Source organism: Sipha flava, unplaced genomic scaffold (genome assembly GCF_003268045.1).
Source record: "Sipha flava isolate LNK unplaced genomic scaffold, YSA_version1 217_pilon_pilon, whole genome shotgun sequence".
Lineage (NCBI taxonomy): Eukaryota > Metazoa > Arthropoda > Insecta > Hemiptera > Aphididae > Sipha > Sipha flava.
The window spans coordinates 1652710-1667499 of NW_020272843.1; the positions used below are offsets into that span (position 1 = coordinate 1652710).

Consider the following 14790-nt stretch of genomic DNA (forward strand, 5'->3'; position numbering starts at 1 on the left):
TATTAGTGTCATTTAAAATTGTATAGACTTCAATACTGTAATTTTTATTTCATATTCCAATATGTAGATACGCGAGTGGAGAAGTGAAATAACAGTGTTGAATATATAACTCTGCTCTTTTTTTTAACTGAAAAACAATTAATCATTTTAAAACTATTGCTTCGAAATATTGTTTAAGAAATATAATATAATATAATTAATTTGAGAAAAAATAAAACACACCTTAATTTTACATCAACAGAGCAAAACAGTTATTTTTTAAATATTAAATCGTATTACGAGGCATGTCCAGAAAGTAAGTGTACTCAATTTTTGTAGGTTTTAAAAAAAATTTATTAAAAAAAAAATAATAACGTGGTTACATTAATATATTTATGTGCTATTTTTCTACATAGTCACCATTTCTTTCAATGCAGGTTGTGAGACGGCAAATTAATTTTTGTATGCCTTCTCGTAAAACTCTGCCGCCATCTTGTCCACTTGTCGACCGTCTCCTACACTTCCTCGTCAGTTGAAAATTTTTTCCACCCATGTGCTTCTTCAGGGAAGTGAACAAATGGTAATCTGAAGGCGCCAGGTCGGGGGAATACGGGGGATGGTTCAAAACATCCCATCCAAATGAGTCCGACATTTGCTTCGTGACATTGGCCGTGTGGAGTCTGGTGTTGTCATGCAGCAGGCAGACTCCGCTCGTTAACAGACCCCTCCTTTTATTTTGAATATCTCGTACATTATTTTGGTTTATTTATTTTAATTAAATAAATAACAAATCGATTGCTTCATTTAATAGGCGGTGATGCATGCAGGGGAGGTTAAGGGGTTGTAACTCCTCCACGAAAAAAAAAATCCTGTGTGCGCCACTGTAAATAGGACGGTATCGTTACATTTTAACGACCCTGTACACAATATGCATAAAACGTGTATCGAATAATATATGCGCGTTTAGAAGAATTCCTTAAATCGATGTCCCTTCGATAGCGTTACGCATATTATTAGTCACGTATATCAACTCTGCATGTACAGTGCATTCATATATGGTAACCTAATTAAATTCACAAACAAAATTAACGTTGACAAACTACTTGTGTTCCTAACTAACGGTCTACATGTGCTTGTATGTGCATGTGTACGTGGTGAGTGTGTCGATGGCTGTTTTTATTGTATATTTGCATACGTGCACAGTGTAATAGTTATAAAGACGTACACGAACAAAAGTCGTCGATCCCGGTAAATATGAAACAATATTCTAACACGAATTTGTTGACTTTTAAACGACATTCGACAGGTTATAATCACATAATTACGTGTACTGAACGCTGCAAACGTGAACGATTAATAAACTATCACGTACTATTACTATTTATTTAAAATTATATGATAATTATAAAATATAATGAACACTATATGATGATTACTTAAGAAGTATCGTAGTATAATAGTTTTTGTTTTTTATTCGTAAACACAGCGGAGTTCAAGTTACTGCCTCACTGAAATGTTCATGTAAATAATCAGTTAATTAATTCTATTGGTCATAATTTCCAATCTAAAATTTAAGATCGTGCAGAAGTCAACAATCATATCGAATTACTTTCTGAATTTGTGTATTTCCAAGGGGATCAAATTTAAACAGTACAGTTTTTAAATTTAATTTTAATCCTGATTACTTTTGGAAAAATTATATGTCTCGTCTTCTATTTACCTTAAATTTAGTCGTTCCAAAACGTCTGTGGGATGAATTATAATACATGTATAATATATTGCGTCAAAAGACGATCGAAAATCGAACATATATGCATATTGTAATTACGTGGAAAGCGAAACGGATTACGATATTGCATACATTAAAATACGTTATCCTCGGTGTTACTTTCAATTTTGTCTACAGAATACTTTGTACGCATTCTTGCGTTTCCGCACAATCCAAGGTTCACGTTTATTATGACGTCATAATGTAACCGTTTTGTTAATATTTATTCGAGCGAACGTTTTACTACGAAAATATTTACTTGCTTTGTTGTCAGCGACGGTGCAGGGTGGCCCAGATCAAATTTTACCGACGGAAATATTTTCGTAAATATTCATTTTTTTCGCAAATTTTTTTTTTTTTTTTTGTTTGATTATAATATTTTATAAGCCTATCTAGGCCTTGGTATGAAAAATATAGTGTTAAATTCTTAATTTCATCTCTTAACCGTCCTGGGAAAATAATTATTAGATTTTTCATTTCCATCAAATTCCAAAGGCATTATTGGAAACTAAATTTGTTTTTTTTTTTTTAATAAGTAATATGAATAGATTAGAAACTTTATATTAATCTTTCAAGATTTTTTGTAAATTCAATAGTATTTTATCAATATTGACAATAAAATTAAGAAAAATGAAAATATTAATATTCTTTATTTAAAAAAAATAACCTTTTAAAAATTATATAATTTATAGAAATGGTAATATAAATATTTAATGATAATTTCATGTTTTTTCGATAGTTATTTTTGAGCTACGAGAAAACAGATTGTGTTAAAAATTGGCATGTCGTATTTATTTATGTTTTTATTAATTGTCTTCTGTTCCTCGTAATTGTGTGAGGATTTGTTAAAAAAAAAGGTTGCATCCAAAAATCGCACACATTTGATTTTAATCCCAAAAAAGTTGGTAGATAAAAACCGCACACTTTATGGATTGCCAGGTAAGTATATCGTACAGCCAAATATCGCATACTTATACTGGGTAAAAATCTCACTATAGAATGTATTAATAATAGTGTATTTTGTATAGACGAATATTGTATATATAATTTTAAAGTTAAATGTTACATTCAAAAGCATATCTTATCGCACGTTGATGTACTCGAAAAATAATCAGTACATTTGTCGACCGAAATGCCTAGTGTAACGTAAAGTTAATATACATAATATGTATATATATATATACATATATATCATAAAAAAAAAGTGTTTTTGTAAATGGATTTTTAAATTATTGATAGTAATAAAGGTTGTGAGACGAGATAGTTTTAAAAGCCCAATAAACCATAAGAAAAAGAAGAAGAAAAAGATAGTAATAAAGGAGGCAATTTTTATTTTTTTTTTATTTAAATTTAAATTTTTTGAAAAAACGTCGACAAAAAATTTTAGCTACAAACATTTTTTATATATTTTTTTAAATTTTTCAATGCTTGTATAAATTGTACCACAATAAATTGTTTTTGATTAAATATATAGTATAAATAACAAATAATAAATTATATATCATTATAAATTGTGCGGTTTTTGGTTACAAGAATTTAAAAAAGTGTGCGGTTTTCACCTACTAAATGCGTGTGGTTTTTACCTACCAAAAGTGTGGTTTTTGGAATCGTCGAAAAATAATTCCTCAATTCATCAATAAAACAATTTTTTCTAACAGAAATCTCTTATGATTGTGATGATTAGAGTAGTCCTAAGATCGAAATCATTTATAGGTACAAAAAAAAATAAATAAATAAATAAATATTGGGTTATAAAACCAATATACATTAGTTGGTGGTATAAGTTCAAGTTCAGTTGAAATTTTGATTCTATTGTAATAATTTCTCCGTTCTAATCAGTTATTTGGAAGAATAACTTTCCGGAAGTATCAATCAGAATCCATATACTTTTTTTTAGTTTTTATTTTGTAATGATCGAAGCAATCTTTCCAATCGAAATCTTGTACACATTCAAAGAAACAAATATGCGTTATGGTTAAAGACCGGATTTAATTGCGTTAACAATATCTTATAATTTCAATGAAAATTTATTAAAATTGTAGTATAAATATTTTAAAGTTGCAATGAAAATACATTAAAATTACATAGTGAAATCATATCAAATATATAATCATTAATTACTTACTTAATAATATTACAGACACTAATATAATATTTACAAAATATATAATTTTTCTGAATTAAAATTTCACTAAATATGTTTAAACTATTAAGTAATTGACTATTTGATTCTTCTAAACTTATGAGTTTTGTGGATAACTCAGATAAATTTGATATTAAAAATGCTAAAATATATTTAACTAGGTACATGTAAACATTTTAATCGTATTTATATTTTTATTGTAAAATTACTTTAGAAATAATTATTTGTATATTTTATCATGTGAAGTATACTAAAATTGCAAAATCGTTAAAAATTGCGAAAAATTGCATTATTAAATTAAATAGGAAGACTGTAATTAATCCGATTCGTATACATATTTTATCAGATTTTATTTAGCTGGTATCAATAAAAAGTTTCAATATCTTTTAAATCCAGTACTTAATTATGGTACAACCAATAAATTCCTTGTTTGACTTGAAAACGAAAAAAATAATTAATATTCACTAAGAGATTTCCATCGGGAAAACATTCTGGGCCGTCCTATATGTATCTGCGAAAACGTCACTTGGCAAAACGAAAAAAACGAATCATACCTTGTGATACACGTATATTAACAGAACACTTTTTTTTTTCTCTAGATCAATTGTTTTGTGGTGGTGGGAGATGTATCGCCGTAGAGCACATTTGCAATGGTGTATCTGACTGCGAGTGGGGACAGGACGAACGGAATTGCGGTGAGTTATAATTTCAAAATTGTATTACACTTCCTGTTCCTAGGGAAAAGGGAAAATATTATTTTTTCCCTGCATAACACAATCCGTCATATTCTCAAGCATGCACATAGTTATTGTTTTCCTTTTTTTTTCTCACTTAATATTTAATGTGTAAAATATAATAGTATAATTTGTACACAGTGCGACTGAGTGGCGAGATGGGCCAAAGGGGTGAAGGGGTGTTGGAGCTTTATTCGCCGAATACGACTTCGTGGCGACCCGCGTGCATTCAGAGTTGGGATTCGTCACTATCGGCTACTATCATTTGCAACATACTTGGTTACAAGTAAATCTCTACAATCGAATTAAATTATTCTCGTTACGCATATCGATAGTAATAACAATAATGATAAACTGCATCATGTCGATAATGATTTACGCATTTAATAGCTGATCAACATTTGGAGATGACTCTTTTATTGAGATTCAACAGATATTTTGATTAACCTGCCCATTGTATTGTTACATTTGTTTAGATTTTTTTTTTTTTTTTTTTATTAACTTAACTTATTAATAGAAGTTAAGTTAACTATATTTTTAACTTAAATTTTAACTTAATTGATGTAATTCTTATGTGCATTAACTTAATTTTTAACTTAATTAAACGTGAACTCAATTAACTTAACTGAGTTAAAAATATCATTATTTCCCAGTCTTGATAATTAGAATAAAATATATAATGTTAATCAAAATACTGCGGTAAAACCACAAATAATATGCATTATATAGAGCAAAAATAAATTTTAAAAGATAAGAATATGCAAAAAATTAAGTTATTTGAATCACTTAAAAAAAATCATATAAACATTAGGAATTAATTAAATATAATAAATACGCTGCTTAATTATCATAATATCTCATATAAATTTGATTACCTTAATCGATAGAAAAATTATTTAATTCTTCCATCTACATCGCGTTTTTCTTTGGAAACGCAACTTTTCCAATGATATTTTATCACATATCATCTAGTAAATGGCACCCTTTAGAAATTATAAGTTTTTCTCGATAAACATCATGACATATTAACGTATTAAGTACAAATTGTGTTGTACCTGGGTACATATGAACAATTATTTAAGATTATGTGATGAAAATAATGATATAAAATGTTTGCTTACCACTAACAATTATATTTGTTACATCCGCTATGACTGTAATTTTAAAATTTAAAGCAGATCTGAACTTAATTATTAATTTAAAACTCATAAAACTTTCGTTTCGTAAATGCTTTTTTATTAATACTATATTTTTAAATTTAAATATCATTGCACTCTTTCCATTCTCATCGTATATACAGTAGGTACATATACGCATACTACATTTATATGTGTTCCTTTGGTTTTAATTTTTTTTTTTTTTTAATCAGGGTTTTAACATGGTTTAGACCTATTACATTCTGTCAAGAACGATTGTCAGAAAAATATATTCATTGGAATAAAACTTTATCAATATTGATGAGATTTTTATTATATACTTTTTTCGATGTATACAAATTAAATTAAACATTTTTATCTTTTAATAATGTTAATTAAAATTTTTATGGAAATTGTTAATGCTAATTTTCTATTTATTTTGATTGTAAACCAGATTGTTTAAAAATAAGTAAAGTTCATTATTTAAAATTGAACAATTAATATTACATAATTTGCTCTTAATATTTTACTTGATTACGTCACTATAGAATATCATATTATTATTATACACCAATCACACTTAGAAATAAAAGAATACATTTTGCGTAGTATTTTATATTTAGTTCGAACCGCAACGGATTCTAACAAATTATTATTATTCTTCTTTTTTTTTTTTTTTTTTGTAACTAAATATTTCATCGTCGATTATTGCGATTTTTAGACGATCCGTAATAAGCAAGCTGGGCACAAACAACAAGCTCTTGGCCTCCGTCAAGTACAATCAATCGATCGAATACTACGACGAAAATAAAATGACCGTCTATCGGGAAATCCGCGACTGCCCTGACTCGAACTTGTACCCTTCTATAAGTCTTTCATGCTCCAATTTCGGTAAGTGTTTCCGTGTTCAGTTTTGATGTATTTTAATTTTAAGGACACGGGCGAATAGTAAACCGCCGAAATAATAAACACAATAGAATTGGCTCGATATAGCCAATCTTTTAATCCGTTCGATGTAAAAGTGATTATAAGTTGTTTTTTTCTAATACAAACAATTTTAATTTTTTTTTTTAAAAATTGTCTATATTTTTCAATATCCTCTTCAAATATTTAAACAAAAAATTTAGAAAAAACCCGTAAAATCAGATTATCTCGTGCTCACACTGTAGTTTTCTTTCATTTCGAATATTTTGGTTAAAACATTATCCAATTATTGGTTACGATAACCCAGTGGCGTATACAGTAAATATTTTCAGGAGGGGCTACTATGGACAAAGTTAAATTTTTACTGCTATCTAAGAATTACTAACAATACAGAGTAGGTAATTATCTATATTTATTTTACAGAACGTCCCAAAACGATTTGACATTGGACGTAAATTCTAAATAAGCATAAAGCACCATTAAAATATAACATACTTTCAAAATAATTTTTAAGTTTTTTAAAACATTTCTGGGGGGGGGGGGGCTGTAGCCCACTAGGCCCCCCTTATGTACGCCATTGCGATAACCTATCCATCAGGATTAGGTAGGTCGTCATCACCGGATCTTTTCCAAACGTCGAAAAATATAGTCAGCAATTTATTCAAACTATAGCCAAAATCTATCGTCACAATATACTTAAACAAATTATATTCTATTAAATCCTATATAATATATTTGTATCCACTGCATTGCATTGATATTTTTGATAGAAACATTATTTTATCCGACCACGCTCAAGTTGGCTCCGTATGGTTGTATATCGAACTAAATTGTATAAGAGAGAAAAAAAACCTCTTGTCTTGACACGCTATTGTCCGATGTTATTGTCACTATAGTTTAAATTTTTCATAGTTTTGTCTAGAATTCGGATTAAGTATTATAATAATTTTTTTTTCAGAATGTGGAGTGAGACGAAGACCGCAAACCATGTACCGGCAATCGAGGATAGTGGGCGGACGACCTTCACTGCCGGGCGACTGGCCATTCCTGGCAGCAATCCTCGGCGGCCCGGACGAGATATTCTACTGCGCCGGTGTGCTGATATCCGAACAATGGGTCCTGACCGCGGCTCATTGCACCGGAGGGTAATAACAATAATTCTCGTGTCGGATGTCCGGTTCAGCCCCCGTGCGCGCGCACGAAACAATACGAATAATATTGTAATAATAATAATGTAATTTTCGAGAACACAACTCCGAATCTTGACCTCTCCCACGGCGGTGGCGTGTTGATACGGGGTTGAACTGTTGATGTTTGTACACAATCCGCCCCCCACTTCACCGTATTCCACCACCGCGAAAATCCCCTCGTCATTAATGCCGTCCGTTTATATTCGTTGTCGACCGTCTTTACCGTAACGTTTTCATTGGACATTCTAGAACTCTATTGTGCAGATTTTAAAACTCCACCTTTCTAAACGGTATGAACATTTACCGAGGTGGGAATGTGCGTGAGTTTACTGCTGATATACACGATTATCTGGAAAAGGTTTAATACGAATAATAATGCTTGATAAAATATTTATTGCAATAATTTATCACCCTAACGATTGTTTCTAGACAATTGGAAAAGTAGGAAACAATGCCATAAACGCTTTTATCCATATGAGCTTAATATTTTTCCAATGCGGCGGGTTGGATAACTAATTTTCAATTATTCATCTGTATGAAAAACAATTCACAATATCATATCGCGGAGAATTTCAAATTTCAATTTCAAGTATTTCGGTATTATATTTCATAAACCATATTGATGTTTTATTTTATTTTTTCGCCACCTACAAATACTCATTCTACCCGCAATTAACTCGATAAACGTCAGGAGGCATCGTGGCTGAACAGAATGAGGTTGTTGTGTATAAATGCACAGACAATGGTTCAATCCTGATCTCCAATGATTTCACTATCTGGACGGGGACAATCGCTTCTAAAAAAAGGAACCTCCACCACTCTGCTAATCGGTCAATTTAATTGTTAACGAAAAATAATTGATGAGACAAAAATAATTTAGTTGTTCGAATTGCTTAAAATATAAGACGGGTCGAACTGAAATAGATATTATTCAAATAATACCTATTTTTAAAAAAATATGTAAAACAAACTTTTGCATTGTTTCAAATGTATACGCGTGATTTCTCAGAAGAAAAATCTTGGACGACCTGTCTGAATGGACTATACAACTAGGCATGACGAGGAGACATTCTCATTCATTTTTCGGCCGCAAAGTAAAAGTGGAAAAGATAATCAGACACGAGATGTATAACAATGGTCCTGTCCAACACGACCACGATATCGCCCTGTTCAAGGTACAATAATTCATTATACTTTTTAGTTATATGTTCGATAGAATAATATTATATAATATCGAAAAATCTGTCAGGTAAAAATTACAAAAATGAAACCATTCAATTAAACTTTTAAACGTTTAAATTAGAAACCATTAAACGTTTATAGCATATGATAACATTTGTTTACCGATAACAAACAATAACATTGACTACCAGTCAAAAATGTCGGTCGATATTATTGCGACAATTGCAGCAACATAATGGTATGTTAACCATCTAGAGTTTTTCATATATATTTGTCGTAGCCACTTAGTAAAATTGACCATTTCATGAAATGGAAATGGCTTTTTAATACCTTTTTGAAATACGAAAATATTCCATGATATGGTCACTTTTTCATGAAACGGTCGTTCTAATTTGACATTGTGTAATTTTTTTCACAATCTGGTCGTTCACTTTGTGTACCGAAAATATATTTTATATTTATCAAAGTTTTGTAATAATTTTTATTTGTTACATTGTGTAATCTGGTAAGTATATTATATTAAGTTTAGTTTTGATATAATTAATAATACAAGTAGTAATATGTAGGTAATTAAATAAATTATATAATAATTTTAATAATTTATATATAATAAAATTTATCGTATAGTTAATAATTATTTATTTAAACAATTTAATGAATTATGGCAACGGCTGTTACATTTAATATTACTTTTAAAACAAGCACAACGTTTAGTTTGACAAGCACTTTTGCATGTATAACTCAAAAATCCTTGACTTCCAGATATAATTTTAATTGTTTCACGCAAAGTTAATTCGTTTTGCTCGTCAACTTGATCAGCAGATATGAAATATGTTGTAACACGCTGCATATTTCCAGAACTTAATCATCCTTTAATTAAACCATGTTCAGTTCCTACTCTATACATCTCATTTTTTTTCTCAAATATAACAAAGGTCCAAAGGTCCTCTATCGACTTTTGGAACAGGAATTGTGATGCAGTCATTTATTAAACGAAGGATTTATAACCTGTAATAAATAACAAAAAAAATTACTTAAATATACTGCACACATCCAATGTATTTACTATGTACGTTATATATAATAAATAATTAGATATCTGTAACATTCTTTCGGTGGTTTTTTTTTTTTTTTTATCTATATGCGCTGCTTCACGTTTTTCTTCTATTTTTTGATCTGTTTAACAGAAATCACATAAGTCATCTGTGGATTCAATTTCACAAATTCTGCAATATCGTTTGTGTTTGTTCTTGTATTTTCTCTTCATATTGGTTGTATATTTCTTCGAGATCTTCTTCAGCTGTTAATTTTTCTAGAACTTTCTGTGGTAAATTAGATGTTGCTAACCTAATGTTAGGCTCACAACCAAATTATACTTTGTAAGGAGATTGGCCAATTATGCGGTGGTGTAAAGAGTTTTTCTGGAATTGGACAAACTTCAATCCTACAGACCATTTTTTAGATTTATTGTTCCATGCTCGAAGCATATTTTCAAAATCCTGATTTCTACGTTCAATACTTCCCTGACTCTGAGGATGTCTTGGTCTCCCATGTACAATAATACGTTCCGGCCAAAATTCCTTAATTTTATTAATAACAGAATTTATAAACTCTCTACCGTTATCACTTTGTAAAAATTTCGGTGCACCAAAAGTTAAAAAAATTGTAAGTAAATTAGATGCTACTTCAACCGCTCGTTTACTTCCAAGTGGAAATAAAAATACAAATTTTGTATGGTGGTTTTGATAGTTTAAAATCCATTTATATTTTCCGTCAGGTAATGACTGGAAATCCACCAAATCAACTCGACCTCTCTCGTTGAAGTCTTTGCTTACAATTGGTTTGATAACCAATTTACGATTTGACTCTTTCTTACTATTACAGATTGCGCATATTGATAGAAAAGTTTCAATAGCTGATCTTCGAATTGTATATTTATTGGATAGTGTCACACGCATTTTCCCCACACCACCATGTCCAGTACGTATATGGTAATCACTTAGTCTTTTGAACAAGTCTTCGTATAACACAACATACCTATAAAATATATAAATTAATAATTATTGTATATTATTATTTATTTATTTATTTTATCTACGTGTGCACATGATACATGTAAATGTTCACGTGCAACGTGCCATAGCGTCGGATTTCCACTTGCTGTAGCGCACATTCATAATATTCATTAGCAAGCCTTAGGTCTGCGGCATCACACGTTTTCAGATTTTCCTTGGTCGAGCACAGTGATCGCTCTCGGACCGTCGTGCCACCGCCATCGCGGTATAGTTTTCGTACGCAATTTGTTTTGAATTACTTATTTACTTTATAGATATAAATATATCTTACTTGATATCATCTTTATCATCAGTTCTTTTGTGAATTAAATATTTCTTCTCGGCCACAGTTAATACATCATATTTTTGCAAAATATAGTAATCACGTCTTTTCTTTGCACCTCTGTGAAAAAAATAGCGTATATTTTTAAATTTAAATGAATTACCGGTACTCACGATTAATGTGTGGTCAAATTAATTAATTTTGTAGATACTTTTTTAATTTAGCATCAGTAATTTCGGCCATTATTGTCTCAATCTTCATATTTGTATATGGCTTTTTTCCCGGTTTGTCCAAATAATACTTGTCCATTCGAATGTTAAATTCAGTTATAACTGATAACACATTTAATATCTACTGATAAAAATGATTATAAGACCATGATAAATATAAAATATATTTTCGGTACACAAAGTGAACGACCAGATTGTGAAAAAAATTACACGATGTCAAATTAGAACGACTGTTTTATGAAAAAGTGATCATATCATGAAATACTTTCATATTTCATGAAGTGTTAAAAAGCCGTTTCCATTTCATGAAATGGTCAATTTTTCTGACGATTACAAATTTACGTATCGATTATCGTTTCTTTAAAATCCCGCAACAAACGTAATTTGTTCAGTCTACTGCAACTTAGACGAATTTCAACATCAAATGACTGTATTTTAATTACATATGCTGCGATTTGTCCGCTTTGTCGCTTAAATTTTTTTAAATTTACCTATAATATTTCCGGCTCTTTGCCTGCAGAATAGTTCGAGTCGATATCGGTGACACTACTCGTGCGCATTTCTTAATATATTATTAGAACAATGATTAATACGATTTTCTATTCTGATGCGGTTCAGCTCAGCGAAAAGCTCACGTTTCATGAGTTTTTGCTCCCGGTATGTTTGCCAACACCGAACATGGTTTTGAAGACCAACATCAGTTGCACGGTCATTGGATGGGGCAGACGAAACGGACTCGAAGGTACAGTTTCTACATAACATATGGAATAAAGTCGCCGTTAACACAAATATTATTTTTTTTTTTTATACGAGTACTTGTACATATTTTAATATAATACATGACATTTTCGATACTTTTAGTAATACATTTAATGCGAACTTTGAAAATCGCATGGGATTTATGTGCAGGATAGAGCTGTTTTAAAATTATACAAACTCTATAGATAAACCAATTTAGTCTGAAACAGCAATTCCCAAACTTTCTGAGACCATTACTCATAAGTCAAGTTAGATATTAGCGAATAGGCGAAACAAAAAGGCGTTTGTGCCAGTCCTAATGAACAACCCATGTCATCGGGATATTACAATACCATCAAACCGATTAATGTGACCGTAATGATGTTTATAAATAATATGTAGTATCTTTAGAATCAAATTTCTCAAATTATCTGTTGGTACGGACTAATAATTGATCTTCTAGATATTTCGAACTTGTATTACTAAATCATGTTATTCATTTTAATATATTAAGTGTTTTCAATTTTCTTTTTAAATGTGCAATAAATAATACACACATGATATTATAAGACCCGAAAAAAAACTTTATAGAACCAGAAATCAAAAAACTTTTTGATTGAGGTTCCATTTCTGGTTTGGGTTTTAAAATTTGAATTAAAGAGTCTTTAAATGTAAAGGTTCTATAATATAACCACGGTTCTAATCCTTGATGCATATGTATTATGTAAAGAAACATTATAATTTTATATTTTTCGTTTATACGCATGTACATGGTTTGTTCCACAAAATATCGTGAATAATCGAGAGTATACTCCATAAATATCATTTAAAATTAATAATTATTGTATATAACAATAGATATAAAGTATATAAAATAGAACAATAAAATTAGTCTAGTCTTTATCCCTCAAAAACCCATTGGAGGGTAATTACCCCCAAATTGGGGACCACTGGTCTAGAAGCTGACGATTGAGCTACATTGGTTACGTTAAATGTGTTTGTTTACAATCATCTGAACCTAAAATCTAATGTAGGTACGATATTTTATTTTTTGGTCTTTATCCTACAACTAGTGTCAGAACGATAACAGTTCTCAGTGCTTCTTTTTTATTAAACTGTTGTTTATTTAGGTCTTTGCGTTTTCCTTCCTTCGAATAATTTTTACTCGCAGTATACGTGAATACGGTAATTTATAGCTTTATGTATGCATGTTTGTAGGTTGGAAATTAAAAATTACTTCACCGAAAATCTGGTGAAGTTTTATATGATTTTAAATCCATGTGAATATTATTAACAACAGCCCGTGAAACTTTTTTAAACACCGATGAATTCTATGAAGGTGTTAAATTTACGGTGCCGAGCAATATTTCATAGGGGTCAGGAATGAAACAACAAGCGAAATATTTGGCTTATTTCAATGCGTACCGTTAAGAGCCGATTTTGCTGCAGATTTTCGTTAATGTTCCACGGAACGGTTTATTGTTGAATTTTAATTACATTTTTTTGCGTGTATTCGTTATTTGTATGCAACTGTCGTGAGGGTAAGATATGCGGCAAAAAATTCATAAAATATTCTCGATGAATCAAATTTAAAAATATTTCCATCACATGTCACTGAACCGTTATATTTTTATTATTTTCTCGGATTTGTTTCAAACGCTTAGAAGAAAAAAGCAGATAATCGGCCGCACAACACACTGTCAAACGATGTATTATTTTAATTGGATCATTTTCCGTACAAACGCAATAACGTCGGTAGATCTATTATATTTTTTTCTTAAAACTTTTCTTTTTAACTCTCTGTACCAACATTATCTTTTTTACGGAATAGCATATTGCGTATTAAGAAGAAGACTGTATGAAATAATGTTCGTTATTCTCGATGTTTATGATATAACGGTGATAAATCGTTTGTGCGAATGACTAAGAAAACAGTTAACAAAATCGTTATACTGAATATATAAAAAATGTAGTCTCGTATTATTTTGTAATCAATCAGTGCTGTAGCTAAACTAGTTGTAAGGTCTTGGTCTTTAAATCATCAGTTTATAATAAAAACACTTCACGTGAACACGTTATTTAATCGACGAAGTATTGCCGAAAAACGTAAGTCCGTCAAAAAAAAAAAAAAAAATCAATTCTCATCATAATTATCATTGGAGATAATAATTATCATACAACGATATCTTTAAATGTAGAAAGGTTGTAGATCAACGTCCGTGGATCGGCGGAAATAAATCCCTCCAACGCGTTAGCAATTGAAGATTTGAATTAAAACAAAATAAAAAAAATACAATAAAATCGTCGATGGTTGGTCGCCATCGATGACCGATTATTCATTGCCTTTCACCTATACTTGAATTTAAACCTCACCGCCCCTGAATTGTACTTTTTATCTTTTCCATCGTGCGTGTTTCGGGACCATCGGC

General features: G+C 30.2%; 1 protein-coding gene across 2 annotated transcripts in view; it reads left to right on the forward strand.

Moving 5' to 3' along the window:
* LOC112683028 (atrial natriuretic peptide-converting enzyme) overlaps positions 1 to 14790 on the forward strand; it is a 197684-nt gene that overhangs the window by 172773 nt on the left and 10121 nt on the right. Inside the window, exons 13-18 of one of the 2 annotated variants that reach the window (XM_025553868.1) lie at positions 4490 to 4585; positions 4766 to 4910; positions 6482 to 6651; positions 7643 to 7829; positions 8884 to 9049; positions 12242 to 12365. In XM_025553868.1, the coding sequence (XP_025409653.1) occupies positions 4490 to 4585; positions 4766 to 4910; positions 6482 to 6651; positions 7643 to 7829; positions 8884 to 9049; positions 12242 to 12365 (888 nt within the window). The remainder of the gene's footprint in view (positions 1 to 4489; positions 4586 to 4765; positions 4911 to 6481; positions 6652 to 7642; positions 7830 to 8883; positions 9050 to 12241; positions 12366 to 14790) is intronic. The other variant, XM_025553869.1, reaches the window with a different exon arrangement.